Source organism: Pongo abelii, chromosome 8 (assembly GCF_028885655.2).
Source record: "Pongo abelii isolate AG06213 chromosome 8, NHGRI_mPonAbe1-v2.0_pri, whole genome shotgun sequence".
Lineage (NCBI taxonomy): Eukaryota > Metazoa > Chordata > Mammalia > Primates > Hominidae > Pongo > Pongo abelii.
The window spans coordinates 53,466,424-53,485,243 of NC_071993.2; the positions used below are offsets into that span (position 1 = coordinate 53,466,424).

At 42.4% G+C, this 18,820-nt stretch overlaps 1 protein-coding gene across 3 annotated transcripts in view; it reads right to left on the reverse strand.

The window, feature by feature from the left end:
- GLUD1 (glutamate dehydrogenase 1) overlaps nt 1-18,820 on the reverse strand; it is a 44,465-nt gene that overhangs the window by 2,105 nt on the left and 23,540 nt on the right. For all 3 annotated transcript variants that reach the window (XM_002833560.5, XM_054522235.2, XM_054522236.2), the window contains 8 exons: nt 15,386-15,480; nt 10,023-10,202; nt 8,258-8,395; nt 8,032-8,169; nt 7,513-7,593; nt 6,532-6,655; nt 5,052-5,143; nt 737-799 (listed from right to left, as the gene is read on the reverse strand). In XM_002833560.5, coding sequence (XP_002833606.1) covers nt 737-799; nt 5,052-5,143; nt 6,532-6,655; nt 7,513-7,593; nt 8,032-8,169; nt 8,258-8,395; nt 10,023-10,202; nt 15,386-15,480 — 911 coding nt within the window. The remainder of the gene's footprint in view (nt 1-736; nt 800-5,051; nt 5,144-6,531; nt 6,656-7,512; nt 7,594-8,031; nt 8,170-8,257; nt 8,396-10,022; nt 10,203-15,385; nt 15,481-18,820) is intronic.

Consider the following 18,820-nt stretch of genomic DNA (forward strand, 5'->3'; position numbering starts at 1 on the left):
TGGGAGGTGGAGGTTACAGTGAGCTGAAAGTGCGCCACTGCACTCTAGCCTGAGCAACAGGGGGAAACTCCGTCTCAAAAAAACAAAAAGAAGGGAGTGATGAAAATGTTCTAGAATTATAAAGTGGTAATGGCTCAAATATATAATAAAGGATGCCGAATTTAATACTTTGAAAGGATGAATGTATACCACATACACCCTATCTTGATCAAAAATTAACAAGAAAAACAACAGCTCTAAGAAGCACCACCTTCTTCATCAATATCTGCTTATGCTATTTCATCATAAATCCAAGCAGATAGAATCTGAACCCAAGAAGAAATTATGAAAACTGGACTCAAACTGTGGTTGAGGCCTTAAAGTAGGGATCAAGCAGTCAAAATAACTTTTGCTTATACCAAATTCTATAGTAAGGTAGCCTCCTGTAGCTATAACATAGTGGCGCACGGAGCTACAATCCAATTTGGCTAACTACTCCATACTGGGCTAGCTGCCAACATCATTACCTCCTAAATCAGCCTTATTATTTCTTTCCAAAGCCTCAAAAACATATTTGAAGACTAAAAAATTGCTCATCATCTGAGACTGAAAAAACATGTGTTTTGCTACACACAAATGAGGACCATTGAACAGATTATTGTTTTCTATCAGCACATACAGTCTGGCGGCTGAGATAGCACAGTTGAGTTGTACTTCATGTGACTAGCTGGAAGGCAAACAGGATCTGCACACATACCCTGGCAGAACGCTCCATTGTGTACGCCAAGCCAGAGTGCACGATGTCTTTCTCAGATGCACCCTATTAGGGAAAAGAACACAAGTTTAACAAAACCACAAAGACCTGCTTTGTGTCTCTGTATAAGATGACAAAGGATTCTCAAGTCAATATACAACCAGACAGAATTTTTTGTCTTTTAGCTAAGATATGTCATTTCTGCACAGTATCAAAGATACAGTATCGTGATACTTACTGAAGCAGTTGCTTGTTGACCGCAATTTATTTTTATTATATTTGACAGCAAACAAATACTCATGAAATAAGATTATAGTACAACAATGAAGGCAGTTTTTGGACCTAGAGACATGAGGGCATGGAGTGAGATGAGCACCCTCCACTCATGGAGATGCAGATGCACTGAGCAATGTGTTACGCTGTTCACGCCATGGTGCGTTCACCTCAGCTCCCCAGAGAACAGGGACACCACACAGAACACAGAAAGGAATCTGATTAAACCCCATAGCGGCTTTGGGGTAGAATTCTGTGTACGTATTCAGTAGTGCCAGCAACTTTTAAAGCTGTATAGATCTTAGCAGCTTTTTAATTTTACTGATCAGGAAACTAAAGACCAGAGAAGCTGGCCATGGTTACAGATAGCTATTTTTAGAGCTGGGATATGACCCAGGGCCTCCACCATCAAGTTAGCTTCTCTCTTTCCTAATTTGTTTCTTGAAATGTTTTCTAAAAAATGAATGACAATTAACTCACTACCACTCTTAAGGTGACATACAGAGCTACAAAACACATATGCCCGATAAAAACTTAAAATGGGTCACTGATATAGTTTGGACACTTACTGAGTACATACTCTTCCAGGTACTAGGGGACACTAGAGAATAAAATCAAAATTCTGTTCTCACAGACTTTATATTCTAGTGGGAAGAGAATGTATATACATGGACTTCAAACCACGAGGCTAAGTGGATCACTGAAATTTTCAATCTAGATAGAGAAGTGGTTTAGGGACGCAGGCCTTCCAATGTTAGAAGAGTGGAGAGTTGAAGAGATACCAGCAAGAGGCAATTGAGAAGAAATGTTTAGGGAGGTAGGAAGAAAACCAGGAGAATGTAGTATCCTGGAAGCTAAGCGAAGAAATTGTTTCAAGGTGGGAGTGTCAATTGTGACAACAACTGCTGATAGGTCAAGCAAGATGAGGACTGAAAAATAGCTATTGGATTTGGCAATGCTGGTGTCACTGGCTGTCTTGACAAGAATAGTCTTGGTGGAGTAGGTTCAAGTAAAGAAGAATTGGAGGCTGAGTATATACAACTCTTCCAAGGAGGTTTGCTCTACAGGAAACAAATGGCAATACTGGAAGGGGAAGTGGGATTAAGATTTACACATTTTTTAAAACAGCATTTGGTAAGCTGAGGGGAATGACTCAGAGGGGGGAAACTGCTGATGTAGGAGAGAGGGGCAGACTTGCTAGAGCAGTGTATCTGAGGAAAAACCATCCAATGCCCACAACAAGAACTGGACCTAAGAAATGAAAGCACAAAGAGCTGATCTATTCGAAGAGAGATGACACAGGACTGGGTACAGGTACCAGGAGCTGGGCAGATGCGGAAGCTCCCAGGCTGCATCAGTTTTATCTGTGAACAGATAGCAGGTCATGAGCTGGAGTGCAGGGCAGTGAAAAGAGGAGAAAATATGATGTAATCACTCAGGAGACGGGGAGAATGAATGGAACACGGAAAACCAGTATGACTGCTGGGCAGCTCTGAGCGCCTAATTGAGGTTAGTGGTCAGGGTGTGAACTGCCAGCAGGGCCTCCTACAGGGTAGAGGCACGGAGGAGACTGCTGGGATTTAATCAGGGCTTAGGTGTTAACAAGGGTGTATGACAAAGGAAACAAGACTGGGGAGTGACTGTAATGATGGAGCATGGAATTTAAGTTAGATAAGGAGGGAAGTGAGGGCACTGGGGGGATAAGGGACAGTGGAAACATGGCAGGGTCAATGATGTGGGTCCTGATAGTACCAAACAGGGGCAGGGGGAAACTAGAGGGAGAGAGCTTGAGAAAACTTTTATTTTTTTAACTGACAAGGCATATGCTGGGCAGTGGGGTGACCAAAGGGAGTGGTGAACAGCCCTCTGGCAGCGGCAGTAGCAGCGCAAGACCTTCCGATGCACTGCTAGTCACTTGGGATGGATGTCATGTATGAAACAGTGGCACACAGGAGACTTTCAGAGAGAGCCACAGAACTGCAGTGACACTTAAGCAGGGAGGGGATCAGTGTATTCCAGATAGAAGGACCAGAACAAAGACATCACTCTAGGAAAAAGGAAGTTCACTGAGGGGAACGGTTAGTACCTAGAATGGGTAAAGCATTTTTTGTTTCTTTACAACAAAACCTTTAACCTTTTCCCATGTTGCAATATAGTCTCAGAACTGTTTCCCATCACTGAATATTTCATAAGAAGATATATTGACGGCTGGGCGCGGTGGCTCACGCCTGTAATCCCAGCACTTTGGGAGGCCGAGGCGGGTGGATCACGAGGTCAGGGGTTTGAGACCAGCCTGACCAACAAGGTGAAACCCCATCTGTACTAAAAAATACAAAAAAATTAGCTGGGTGTGGTGGTGGGCGCCTGTAATCCCAGATACCTAGGAGGCTGAGGCAGGAGAATTGCTTGAACCTGGGAGGCAGAGGTTGCAGTGAGCTGAGATCATGCCACTGCACTCTAGCCTGGGCGACAGAGTGAGACTCTGTCTCAAAAAAAAAAAAAAAAAAAAAACCCCCAAAAAAAGAAGATATATTATAACTTACCCATTGTAATATATTCTTAAACTATGAGTGAATATTTCCTAAGATGTATTATAAAAGTCAGCCATTTCCCTGCTCCTGAACTTTAAATAAAACCAAATTTAAAAACTTACACCTTGTTTTTTTTTGAGATGGAGTTTCGCTCTTGTTGCCCAGGCTGGAGTGCAGTGGCGCATTTGTTGGCTCACTGCAACCTCCGCCTCCCGGGTTCAAGCGATTCTCCTGCCTCAGCCTCCCAAGTAGCTGGAACTACAGGGGCGTGCCACCATGCCTGGCTAATTTTTTGTATTTTTAGTAGAGACGGAGTTTCGCCATGTTGGCCAGGCTGGTCTCGAACTCCTGAACTCAGGTGATCCACCTGCCTTGGCCTCCCAAAGTGCTGGGATTGCAGGCGTGAGCCACCGCACCTGGCCTACACATAGTTTCAATAACATCATCATGCATGGAGTGGTTCCTCATCTTTTGAATTATTTTCTTAGGATAAATTCCCAGAGGGGAGATTATCATAGCACCAAAAAGGGCAGGAACACTTTAATAACTTCAAATTTTCCAAAGAGCTGCACCAATCTGCACCGTCATGAGAATAAAGGTACAACTGTTTCACCACGTACATGGAGAACATAAGATCCATTAATTGTTTTTGTTAATATATTAAAAAAAAAAACCCTTTTTAAATTTGTATTTCTTTAACAATGAGGTTAAATTTTTCCCCCAGGCTTATGTGTTATGGACTTTTGTTTTTCCTGTCTTCCATCATTTACTGGTGAAGAAGTTTCCCTCCCTCCATCCCTCCTTTCTTTTTTTTTGGGGGGGCGGTTCGTGGCGGCGGGAACAGAGTATCTCTCTGTTGCTCAGGCTAGAGTGCAGTGGTGCGATCTCGGCTAACTGCAACCTCCAACTCCCAGGTTCAAGTGATTCACCTGCCTCAGCCTCCCAAGTAGCTGGGACTACAGGCACGCAGCACCACGCCTGGCTAATTTTTGTATTTTTAGTAGAGACAGGGTCACCATGTTGGCCAGGATGGTGTCGATGACTTGACTTCGTGATCCACCCGCCTTGACCTCCCAAAGTGCTGGGATTATAGGCGTGTGCCACTATGTCTGGCCTCTTGCTTTCTTTATTTTTGTAGAGACGGGGACTCACTATGTTCCCCAGGTTGGTCTCAAACTCTTGGACTCCCATATAGTTCAATCTAATGCTTACTTTTCAATTCTTCCTATTTCTCTGAAACTTAAAATAATTAAAATATATAACAATCCTTCACTGTTAAAACATGTGTGTGAAAAAAACCAAATTTATTTATTTTATATTTGTTAGTAGTCACTAGGATTCTTACTCCAGTTTTAGAATGTAATGAAAAGGAAAGGTACAAAACACGTGTCACACACTTACTGTCAAGCTAATTACAAAGACTATGCCACAAATGAAATCCATCTAACCAGCTCTGTCTGAAGGAAAGAGCAGGGAGCATGTGTGAAGTACAACTGTGGGGTCACCACACTCACCGATATCCTGTCTTGGAACTCTGCTGTGGGTACAATGGGAATAGTTCCACCATGCTTTCCAAATTTTCTTTCTAAACTCTCTTGAACAGACACTACAAAAAAACACAAGAGATCAAGATATTGCTAACAGAAAAAAAAAAAAAAAAAAAGTAGAATCAAAAGTAGTCCCAAACTATAACTGTAACCCAAAAACTTATACAGAGTGTTTTTTTTTTTTGAGACGGAGTCTTGGTCTGTCACCCAGGCTGGAGTGTAGAGGTGTGATCTCGGCTCACTGCAAACTCCGCCTCCCGGGTTCACGCCATTCTCCTGCCTCAGCCTCGCGAGTAGCTGGGACTACAGGCACGCGCCACCACGCCCAGCTAATTTTTTGTATTTTTAGTAGAGACGGGGTTTCACTGTGTTAACCAGGATGGTCTCGACTTCCTGACCTCGTGATCCACCTGCCTTGGCCTCCCAAAGTGCTGGGATTACAGGCTTGAGCCACTGTGCCCAGCCTTATACAGAGTTTTAATGACATAAAAGGGTTAATCATTTAAAACTCAGTCAAGAAGGAATAAAACACATTGCCAATTTCCTATATAAATGTGAATTTAGGTCACTGCTCTGTTTCCATAACACCCATTACCAGGGTTTTTCCTTGGCTCTATTAAAAAGAAAATGCTGGAGGAAAAAGAAAAGGAAATAGATGGAACACTTCACCCAGATTCTCACAGTGGGCTGAGTACAGAAGCTCAGTAGGAGGTCTTGGTCTTATTTCAACTAGATGAGAAATTCTACTCTTAACTGTGGAGCTAACTCTAGTCAAAGAAAAACAAGTATTCTCATCAGGAGTCTCAAAAACAATTCTTGACACTAGATAGGCCTTTACTAAGAGCAACCAGAGACAGAAATTAGTATCGACAGTGGGGTTTTAAAATCACACTTAAAAAAATATTATTGGCTGGGCGAAGTGGCTCATGCCTGTAATCCCAGCACTTTGGGAGGCTGAGGCATGTGGATCATGAGGTCAGGAGATCAAGGCTATCCTGGCTAACATGGTGAAACCCCGTCTCTACTAAAAATACAAAAATTAGCCGGACGTGGCGGCGACTGCCTGTAGCCTCAGCTACTTGGGAGGGTGAGGCAGGAGAACTGCTTGAACCTGGGAGGCAGAGGCTGCAGTAAGCCGAGTTCGTGCCACTGCACTCCAGCCTGGGCGACAGAGCAAGACGTCCTCTCAAAAAAAGAAAAAAAAATGTAGATTATATTCTGTGAACATTACATCACAGAATAAAAATCTGGATATAAGTACATGGGAGAGTTAATATCCAGAAAGACATTGTGCATTTTTGGTCTAAGTTTCATGAGACAAAATATTATTTTCTTTTCTGAGACTCAATTCTTTCCCAAAGGGATCAGTTCTCTTAAGCGGACCTTTTTACAGCCTTTTAGCTGGCTCAAAAGATTGGTTTTGGTGAACAAGCTTATCGACACTCACTGAGCAAGTGGTAGTTAGAATCCCTTTCATATTTGAAGGTCAAACGGCCATAGCTGACGTGATTTAGATTCTTCAGCCACTCAAAGTAAGATACTGTCACTCCTCCAGCATTCAAGTAGAGATCCTATACACAAAAATAAGACACCAAAGAAATCAGAAGATGATGGTTTTCATAAAAGCTGAAAATGAGCCTAAGACCTTAATTTCAGTACCAAGGTAGACTGAACTTCAAATATCGCAAATATATTTTAGCCAGTATCAGGAATTTCACACTTAATTAACACTCCTCCCCACACCGCCCAATTCCATCTAAGGCTTTTTCTATTTAGGAAAAAAAAAGCATTTTTTGGCTTATTAATCAAGGAAAGTTAATAATATTTGGTTAGAGCCTCTTCTCTACCAGACGTTCTCAGAGTAAATGGCTTGCCCACCAACCAGTTGGATTGGACTGTCCACAGGGCCTCTCAGAAGACAGGATTCTTTCACCTATTACCTATGGGTAGCCCATTTCAGTTACATTAAATGTCTTAAGTGCTTTCAGCAAAGGGTGTTCTTTAAAATGTATCCCAAGCCCACACTAATTTCTAGTAACTTTTTGCTGTAGACTCATGTTTACTTGCTAAAAAACCTGAGCACGTGTTCCTCATATTAGTTTTCTGAGTAAAGCCGGAAGGAGCACTTGAAATGCATAAGGTTAGGAATCGTATAGAAAATCTTAGAGCTTAAGTTAGAATAGTGTTTCTAACACAGTACACATTTATATAACCAGACTCTTAGAAGGCTAAAGACATTCGGTAAAGAGCCTGAAATTGGAATAAATATTTCAATCAAAGGGAAAATTAACAGGCTTAGAATTAACCATGCTTCTACTATATTTTCTCAAAAGTGAAATAAAGATGAATTCACTAGAGCTTGGGAGATTAATAAAAGACAATTATGATTCTAAGTACATATGAAGCCTAATAAATATAGATGACTTACTGGAATAACCATAATGTTTCTCTCCAGGAAGATCTTGTCAGCTTCTGGAGTTGTTGGCCCATTGGCACCTTCAGCAATGATCTGCAAGAGAGTCAGGAACATAGAGAAATGCCAACACCACCATCAAATCCCCTCCACTGAGGGCAAGAGATGTGCATATATGAACAGGGGGCTGTGGGGAGAAGCACAGTTTCAGTTAAAGTTAAATAGAGGTTATTTTGCTCTGCAAAGTGTATAAAACTACCTTTCACTTTTCTATGTATCTAGGTTTTGTTTGTTTGTTTGTTTTTACAGGAGTGTCAGGCAGATGCGTTTGTTTTGGTAATGGTTGCACAACTCTGTGCCGGTAGCTAAACGCCATTAAATTATGTACCTTAAATGGGGGAACTGTATGGTACGTGCAGTATGTGCCAATAAAGCTGCTAAAAAGAAAGAGAAAACTCAATCAGACTCTTCTATGACCCCCCCCAACGTCATTCACATTGATAATGTTGGTTCCGGTTTCTATAATGTTGTCACCTTGGCTTTGACTCTGGGTGCGTTGGATTTGGTCAACTGCTTCTCACTGGCAGCTGGGATCAGTATGTCACAGTCGGCCTCCAAGATGCTTCCTTCATAGGGCTTTGCCTTGGGGAAGCCCAGAATGGACCCATGTTGCTGCCATTGATTGAAAATCACAATTAATAGCTGCACCAGAGTTTAAATGTTTATATTTAGTGCCTATGCCATAAAAATGTATTCATACCAATTTGAAGTCTTCCAGTTCCTTTGGGTCAATACCATCTGGATTCCATATACTCCCATCAGACTCACCAACAGCAATACATTTAGCACCAAAACGATGTAAATATCTCATAGAGTGTAGGCCCACATTACCAAATCCCTGTGAAGAACAATTACCCATAACACAAAAATTAAAGTCCTGGTATAGACAGCAAGAGTCATATTCTGACCAATGTAAATCCACGTTCTGTTCATTTAGAAGCAATTCTCAAAATTCTTTTGCCAAAAGAAACAATGTACTAACTGGTTTCTCTTCAACAATAAAAGTCTCTGTTTAAGAATGTGATGACCGGGCATGGTGGCTCACGCTTGTAATTCCAGCACTTTGGGAGGCTGAGGCAGGTGGATCACTTGAGGTCAGGAATTCGAGACCAGCCACGGCCAACATGGTGAAACCCCGTCTCTACTAAAAATACAAAAATTAGGCATGGTGGTCCGTGCCTGTAATACCAGCTACTTGGGAGAATGAGGCAGGAGAATCACTTGAACCTGAGAGGTGGAGGTTGCAGTCAGCCAAGATTGCACTCCAGCCTGGGCGATAGGGTGAGACTCCATCTCAATCAATCAATCAATCAATCAATGGCAGTGGTGTTAAGTACACCACCAGGTCCTCAGTCCTTGATGATCAGATGTCCTATGTTGTGAAAAGGGATGTCACTAATTTGGAGAAATACAATTTGTTTTTTTTTTTTTTTTTTGAGACCGAGTCTCATTCTGTCACACAGGCTGGAGTACAATGGCACAATCTCGGCTCACTGCAGCCTCTGCCTCCCGGGTTCAAGTGAGTCTCCTGCCTTAGTCTCCAGAGTAGTTGGGATTACAGGTGCCGCCATCATGCCAGGCTAATTTTTCTTTCTTTCTTCTTTTTTTTTTGAGACGGAGTCTGGCTCTGTCATCCAGGCTGGAGTGCAGTGGCGCTATCTCGGCTCACTGCAAGCTCCACCTCCCAGGTTCAAGCGATTCTCCTGCCTCAGCCTCCAGAGTAGCTGGGACTACAGGCGTGTACCACCACACCTGGCTAATTTTCCTATTTTTAGCAGAGACCGGGTTTCACCATGTTGGCCAGGATGGTCTTGATCTCTTAACCTCGTGATCCGCCCACCTCGGCCTCCCAAAGTGCTGGGATTACAGGCGTGAGCCACCACGCCAGGCTTAATTTTTCTACTTTTAGTAGAGACAGGGTTTCACCATGTTGGCCAGGCTGGTCTCGAATTCCTGGCCTCAAGTGATCCACCTGCCTTGGCCTCCCAAACTGCTGGGAATACAGGCATGAGCCACTGTGCCCAGCCACCACTTCTATTTTAAAGTAATTTCAATTTAATTAAGATTCTCCTAAGTAAAATACATGTTAACACATCAAACAAATTTGGGTCAATGTGTAAACCTTTCTATATACTTAACAAAACTTAGAAAATTATGTTAAGAGACTTGCCCTTCTAGATATAATTTCAAGTTTGAATACTGACCAATATTTTGGTTGAATTTGGTGATAGTTTGGTTGAAGTTGGTAATAGTTTCACATGTACTTGAGAGATACTTAAATCAGTTCTAGCTACATGAATCATACCAAGGTTCAAAACACAAAAGATCTATTACTCTGAAAACCATCACTCTAAAATTTAAGAGATTTGAGATAACTTAATTTTAAAATTACAATTCTAAAAACATTAAAAACTTTACTTAATGTCTATCAGTTATTAAGGAAACTTTTTTGTTTTTGTTTTTACCTGAACAACAAATGTTTTGTCTCCAAACCCTGGTGTCATTCCTAAAATGCTCATGTAAGAAGCTTCATTGATGAAGTTTTCAATCCCATGGAAGACACCACGGCCAGTAGCAGAGATGCGTCCATGGATTCCCCCTTGGCTGATGGGTTTACCAGTAACACAGGCATGTGCATTAATATCCTGTAAGAGGGGGTAATTGAAAGAATGAAATGTCAAGTCCAATTTCTCTGTTGAAGGAACATAATGAATTAAAGTCAAAGCACATTCTCATTTAATTAAAAATATGCTAATTAGGAGTGTGTGTATGAATGTATTTAAGGTATACTTTTACCAGTAGAGACAAGACGCACTTTTCTGCTTTCTGTTCCTAGAAAATACAATAAAATAGACTATATTTTCTGTTTTTTTTTTTTTTTTTTTTTGAGACGGAGCTTCACTCTTGTTGCTCAGGCTGGAGTGCAATGGTGCGATCTTGGCTCACCGCAACCTCTGCCTCCCGGGTTCAAGTGATTCTCCTGCCTCAGCCTCCTGAGTAGCTGGGATTCCAGGCATGTGCCACCACGCCCAGCTAATTTTGTGTTTTTAGTAGAGATGGGGTTTCTCCATGTTGGTCAGGCTGGTCTTAAACTTCTGACCTCAAGTGATCTGCCTGCCTCGGCCTCCCTAAGTGCTAGAATTACAGGCATGAGCCACCACGCCTGGCAAAGTAGACCATATTTTCTGACAGAAAAAACAAGAGTGTAGGGACTGAACATCAAGTAAGTACAAATAACATCACAAAAGTAGAGCTAGCTCAGCCTAAAGCTATCATTCCTTCAACAAGTATTTAAGCACTACTAAATCAAGGTACACACACATCCCATTCACGAGTGTCTTAAAATCTACTATAAGACTTGAGCATGTCACCAAAACAGAGCCTGAGACAGGAAGAGGCTTTACAATTGTCTTGGATGGGAAGACTCAATGTTGTATTCTGCCACTTTTTAAAAAGGAAGTTTTTAATATAACTTGATACTTAATATAACATGATATTCAAGTTCATCTAAGAGTAGACTAAAGAAAGTATTTAATGAAGTATTTTTAAAAAGGTATGTGTGGGTGAGAGTCCTGTGCTTCCGTGTGAGCAGAGTGTCTTTGGTAGCAGTGGTTAGCTCTGCAAAGTGGAGATGGGGGTTAACAGTCTTCACCACCCATCTTTCTGTCCTCTTTCTTTTTTTTTTTTTTGAGACGGAGTCTTGCTCTGTCACCTAGGCTGGAGTGCAGTGACGCAATTTCGGCTCATTGCAAGCTCCGCTTCCCGGGTTCACGCCATTCTCCTGCCTCAGCCTCCCGAGTAGCTGGGACTACAGGCACCCACCATCATGCCTGGCTAATTTTTTTGTATTTTTAGTAGAGATGGATTTCACTGTGTTAGTCAGGATGGTCTCGATCTCCTGATCTTGTGATCTGCCCGCCTCGGCCTCCCAAAGTGCTGGGATTACAGGTGTGAGCCACCACGCCCGGCCTGTCCTCTTTCAATTGAAGATGTGCGTATATTCTTGTTCAGAAACAGGTGTAATTAGAAAACAGAATTGGGCTAAGTAGGGCTTCCCTTCCAAGACATCAACTATACTATAAACACGGCCATGAGAACACTGCAGAGTAAACTCATCGGTGGAGCAGGAGAAACTAGAGACAGTCTTATTTTGTATAGGCAATCAATATAAAATGAAAATTCATATAAAATTTTAAGTCAGTGGCAAAAGTATAAAATACTCAATAAACTTGTTGAAGCAATTTGCTTTCCATGTAAACAAAATAAAATGCCTTACTTCACACCAAACCCCTAACTCCCAACATATCCCTAACGTTCCAGCTGGCCAAATTAAAAAGTGATCTGTTCTTTATCTGTATTGTTTAAATATTTTTACACAGAGAACTTAGAATTATATTATTTGTGTAATTACCAACAAAAAGGATGAAAGCAAGGAAGAAAAATGCAGTCTAGTAAAGTGATTTATAGAATTAGTTTTCCCACAGTTTGCTTTCATGAATAATTAACACTTATGAATACAGAAATGCAAACTGAGTGCCAAATGCTTTTAAACAGTGAGAATGCAAATGCTGGGGCTGAAGGAAATACTGTCTGGGGTCAGGCCTGGCGCCAACTGCCAGGCTCCCCAGCATACGTAATGGTCCTGAAAGCCCAGAGAAGAATACATTCTCCCACCTACACTGCACTTCTAGATGGGGCTAGGACAAAGAAGGCGGCACGTTCCAGTTCACATCTAGAAATGAGTAACAAAAACAATTACGTCCTTCCCTTAGGCCTTGATTTTAGATTTCTTATCACTTAAAGAAGGAAAACTGTTCACCAGTATAGTTCAAGTGGCAGTGCTTCACCTGAGTCCAGCCTGGTCAACATGGTCAAACACCGTCTCTGCTAAAAATACAAAAAAATTAGCTGGGCGTGGTGGTGGCAGGCACCTGTAATCCCAGCTACTTGGGAGGCTGAGGCAGGAGAATTGCTTGAACCCGGGAGACGGAGGTTGCGGTGACCTGAGATCGGGTGACAGAGTGAGACTCTGTCTCAAAAAAAAAAAAAAAAGAGACCACACCCAGAGCTCATTGCTAAATGAGCTCCTTATCTCAGGTGATCCACCTGCTTCTGCCTCCCAAAGTGCTGGGATTACAGGCGTGAGCCACCATGCCCAGCTGGTCTCTTGTTCTTTTTAAGCAAGACACTGCATTGAATAGTGCAAACCAGTGGGCAGTATGTTATTTGTAGCTCATTCTCAGTGCTAACAGCAAGAGAAAGTCTTGTGAAGCACGGCCCCTTGAACTATACTGGTGAAGAGTTTTCCTTCTTTAAGTGATAAGAAATCTAAAATCAAGGGCTAAGGGAAGGACGCATAAAAAGGTGACAGGTGGAAAACTGTCCTTTTTGGGAAGGACAGTTGAAACCACAATTATTTGAAGGGTCTACATCATTCCTGTTTTATTTCAGGGGGTTGTATAATTTACCTGATGTAATACCTATAGATATTTATTTTCTGGTACTTACTAAGGGCTATGTACAGTTCTAAGTGCATTAGATTATTATTCATCTAATGCTCATAAGAGTCTCACTAAGTAGGTACTATTATTACTGTCATTTTGCATAGGAGGAAATGGAGGCACAGAGACTCCCAGGTCACAGCACTGATGGGTGAAGGTGCCAGGGTTGGACTTCAGGTGGTCTGCCCATGTTCCCAGCCATGGCATTACATCACTTCAGGAAATGTACCCATTTCCACATTCTTCCTCTTCTCCAAGGCCCATCTTTTCACTATGAAAAGAATTCCCCAGGCCTTTATTCCCTTGGGGGACTTCACTACCTCTACCAGCCTGCATCTCTTCAGCATTGTCTATCTCTTGCACCGGTGAATCTGTGCCTTACAGCCAATAAACATGCCAAAAGACAACAAAAACCTTTTTCTCTGGGTAACAGCCACTTTTCAAGCTGTCTTCTTTCTGCTTCTCTCCGGTGCCATTTTTCTTAGTTGGAGGCTATACTTCATGCCCTGCTTCCCTCTTCATATCCCCTGGCAGTCCGGGCCCCTGTAGTAGTCTCCTGCCCTCAAGTCTTCATATGCACACTTAGCTGAGTCACACCTGCTTGAAACCAGCTCTTTGCTGTTTTCCTGTGTTTTCAGGACAAAGACCAAAGTTCTCACGGTCACCTACCAAGCAGTAACCTGGCCTGACCCTTTTTTCTACTGGCCTTTCTTATCCCACCTTTCTCTTTCTCAACTCTGGCCACAATAGTCAGTCTTTAGCCTCCCAAGTTCACCCAGCTTCTGAACTTCAGAACCTTCCCTCAGGTACTTCCTTCTGTTCCAAACACTTGCCACTACCCCTCCCCTAGTCCACGTCCACACACCCATCTGAGTGCAGACCAGAAGGTTTTATCTCCTAGGAGGCTTTTTCTGACCTTACCTTGAAAGGACTGAAAGGACTGGATGGGCCTGTGATTCTTTTTCATAGCTTCAAAACAACTTCTAGCAATTTATCCCAATTGTAGTGAATACCTTGCTTACACATAGCCCTGCATGTAGTAGGCATAAATGTATTTTTTGACTCCGTTTCTCTTCCTACTCCTCAAATGTTTCATTTTTTAAGGTTGCACCCCTTTCAGGGACAGGAGTTATGTTTCCTCTCATGTTCAGTTCTGTGGTACTACCTCTGCTCAGTCCCTAGACTCAGGTTCTCCTGGTTCTGTGACTCAGCCTGGTCCCTTTCCTTAATTCCATATATATCCAATCCAGTTTTGCTGAGTCTCTCTGTCACGTGCCTCACATGTGCGATGCTCCTCTCCTGGTCCTCTGGCTCCTGGACTCAGTGGAAAGGTGCTGACACCACAGGAGGTTCTCTCCTGGAGCCAGCACAGCTGGACACTGCTGCCAGCCTATTCTTCCCCAGGAAGGATCAGCAAAATTTCTCCACTGATTACCATGTAAAACACAAACACTGGGGCTTGGTGTTTTTGTCCTGGTTCATTTACCTCTTCATTCTTATTTTTTTTTGTTTAGAGACAGGGTCTCACTCTATTGCCCAGGCTGGAGTGCCGTGGCACAACCATGGCTCACTGCAGCCTCAACCTCCTGGGCTCAAGCGTGCCTCCCAGGTAGCTGGGATTATAGGTGTATACCACCATGCTTGGCTAATTTTTGTATTTTTTGGAAAGACAGGGTTTCCCCGTGTTGTCCAGGCTGGTCTCGAACTCCTGGGCTCAAGTGATCCACCCGCCTTGGCCACCCAAAGTGCTGAGATTATGGGAATGAGCCACTGCATCCAGCCTTCACTCTTACTTTCTATTACCTTTATAAATATGCCTTACCTTCAGACAATCTGAACTCTATTGTTTCTCTTCCTCTTATCCTCCAAATCTCTAAATGTTCATATTCTACCCATTTTCAAGGTCTAGCCCAAATATCTCCTCTAGAAAGTCTTATTTCAGAATTCATAATCTCCACTGTTGTATTACATTATTTCCAGACCTTATCTGCTTATACGTCTTAGTTCCTCTTTAAATGGAAGCCCTCTGAGGGAAATATCAGAATTGAATGCTTCTTGATGTATGTTCTAGTGTCTTAGCATAGTGGGCTGCCCTGGTCAGTAAGTGTCCTGTTCCAGTGACAAGTATAGCGCAGCATATAAGTAAAGCTCAATCCATGTTCATTACGATTTAAGAATAGACAAGTAGATATAAAATAATATGCACATCAAGATTATGATTGAATGAGAAAAACCCAGGGATTCTCAACTTTTGATATAATCAGTCAAACTGTTAATTCTTGTAGACAGCAAATGCAGAAGCCTTGGGGCTTCCAGTGGGTACTCACATAGTGCCCTATGGTGCTGGCATAGGTATCAGCGATCCAGGACATCTCCCGCTCACCTGTGCTCATGTCTGGAGCAGGCACATCAATGCCAGGACCTGAGGGGGCACAGGGAAAGAGCAGCGCACCTATTTTTAAGAAAAATTCTTCTCGAACACAAAGATCCTTGCAAGTCTCTGTAAAAACCAAGTTACCATGTCTAGAAAACTTTAGATCTCATTTAGGTAGCTAATCAAAGCCATAGAAATATTCATTAAATGTTTCACTATAAAACGCAGACACATACAACATTACATAATAATTTCTCCCTCTGGCATTTACTTGCTATATGTTTAGAAGTTAGCTATGCACAACAGGTACAAGCCACTCCATAGGATTTCTGAGTGTGTGACCAGAGGCTAATCAGTTTAGTCTCTCTTGACCTCATTTCACTAACATGCAATTAGAGATAACAGAACCATTGTGTTCTATATAAGCAGGATTATTATGGTTAGGGAGTTGACAGGTATGAGATAGCAGAGTAACATGTTGCTTAGTAGGGGTATGAGCCCTCCTTACCAAGTAGAGAAAACGGGGAGAAGGTCATATTGCTAAAGCAATTGTGTTAAGCCCCATATTACTTTCACTTGTGGAAGAATGTGGCTGTGACCTATTATTTGACATTCAGCACATATAAGGTTTTAGGCCTTAGCTTTCAGTTCCTCAGATCATAGGAAATTAAAGTTTTAGGCTAACAAATTAGCTTACAGGCAATAACAGGAATCACTGACTACACTACTACTGACGGCTACAGTAAGATCTCTGATAAAAACATGTTAATTGATGCTCACTCAAATCTGTAAAGGTGCAGAAATACTCCTCTCAAACACACTAAAAATAAAAACAACCTAATTATCTTGTATGCCAATTAAATGAAATATGGTATACCTATGCAAAGTACTAAACATCCATTAAAAAGGGTAACTTATATCCATGTAAATTACTTGGAATTATCATGAACATACATATGGAAAAAGGCAGGTTTCATACAGCATGTATAACACGTTCCCACTTATAATTTTTTTCTCTTCCCCTTTCTCTCTTCCCCCCCATATATATATAGTTTATATTATTTCAACTGTAAAATACAAACTCATTTTTACAAAATGAAAAACACAACTTAAAAAATGGTTAAACTATTAGGCTGAGCACAGTGGCTCACGCCTGTAATCCCAGCACCCTGGGAAGCTGAGGAGGGCGGATCACGAGGTCAGGAGTTCGAGACCAGCCTGACCAACATGGTGAAACCCTGTCTTTACTAAAAATACAAAAATTAGCCAGGCGTGGTGGCACATGTCTGTAATCCCAGCTACTCCGGAGGCTGAGGCAGGAGAATCGCTTGAACGGAGGAGGCGGGGGTTGCAGTGAGCCAAGATCACGCCAGTGCACTCTAGCCTGGGCAACAGGGTAAGACTCTGTCTCAAAAAAAAAAAAAAAAAAAAAAAAAAAAAAAAGTTAAACTATTACACTATTATGTCCCCCCATAAAATAATTAAAGTTCTTTCTAAGGGCTATACCCAATTATTCCTATAAATTTTACTTTTTAGTCAACAGAATCAGTATATTATAATGTTTTTCTATAACTCAGGGGCCCAAGGCCTAAATAATAAACTTTTCTGAACAAGCTGTGATGTAATGGATACAGGGCTGGTATAAGACAACTTTGAAATGGTCAAGGATCGCTTTTTATACCCCGACCCTCTCCACCTCCCACCTAATCTGTAACTCTATGTCTTAGCACCCTTCCCTTAGTTACCTTAAAAATCTCATGAAGTCAATGACAACAACAACAACAACAAAATCTCGTGAAGTCTAACCCTACACAGCACTTGGAAAGATTAATGCCATATTCTAGCCTCATCCACTGACAAAAGGGCTCTCTGGCGCTCTCCAGCTCCTATTTGCTCACTTTCCATTCCTTTAGTGACATACCTCTGCTGGAGGTCAGTACAACTTTGTTTAACCACTCCTTTTCTCCCAATGTACAAATGACAAATTGGTCCTGAATCTTTCTAGAGGTATCTACAAAAGCATTATGCTTGCTTCAGGATTAAATAAGCTTGTTACCTCAAACAATTCCAACTAGGCCGGGGCAGTGCCTTATGCCTGTAATCCCAGCACTTTGGGAGGCCCAGGTAGGAGGATGGCTTGAGTCCAGGAATTTGAGACAAGCCTGGACAACATAGTGAGATCCTGTCTTGATTAAACATTACATTTAAAAAACAAAAAACTGGCTGGGTGCAGTGGCTCACGCCTGTAATCCCAGCACTTTGGGAGGCCGAGGTGGGCTGATCACGAGGTCAAGAGAGAGAGACCATCCTGGCCAATCTGGTGAAACCCTGTCTCTACTAAAAATACAAAAATTAGCTGGGAGTGGAGGCACGTGCCCATAGTCCCAGCTACTCGGGAGGCTGAGACAGGAGAATTGCTTGAACCAGGGAGGCAGACGTCACAGTGAGCCGAGATCACGCCACTGAGCTCCAGCCTGGTGACAGAGAGACTCTGTCTCAAAATCAAAAAAACAAAAAACAATTCCAATTGGAGAAGGGCTCTGGCAAGTGGCAAGTCTGAAACACATGGTTTGTAAATCAGAAACACGTAATGATAAAATCCTTCTCAAAAACAGTCTATACATGCTAAATGTGAAACGGCTTCTGCCATCCAAAACAAAATCACAAGGTATTAGTTATTAGGCTTATGAGTTTTCTACTCCATACAAAACTAATGTATAGGGATACACAGATTACAAGTAGTTCCTGAGGCCGGGCGCGGTGCTCATGCCTGTAATCCTAGCACTTTGGGAGACTGAGGCGAGTGGATCACGAGGTCAGGAGATCGACACCATCCTGGCTAACATAGGGAAACCCTGTCTCTACTAAAAATACAAAAAATTAGCCGGGCGTGGTGGCGGGCACCTGTAGTCCCAGCTTCTTGGGAGGCTGAGGCAGGAGAATGGCGTGAACCCAGGAGGCGGAGCTTGCAGTGAGCCGAGATCATGCCACTACACTCTAGCCTGGGTGACACAGCAAGACTCTGTCTCAAAACAAAAACAAAAACAAAAACAAAAAACAAGTAGTTCCTGAATAACAGATATATTCTTCTTGTTTTTTTTTAAATTTTTATTTTTTGAGACAGAGTTATACTCTTGTTGCCCAGGCTGGAGTACAATGGCATGATCTCGGCTCATGGCAACCTCCGCCTTCCAGGTTCAAGCAATTCTCCTGCCTCAGCCTCCTGAGTAGCTGGGATTACAGGTACCTGCCTGGCTAATTTCTTTTAATTTTTAGTAGAGATGGGCTTTTACCATGTTGGCCAGGCTGGTCTCGAACTCCTGACCTCAGGTGATCCACCCGCCTCAGCCTCCCAAAGTGCTGGGATTACAGGCATGAGCCACCACGC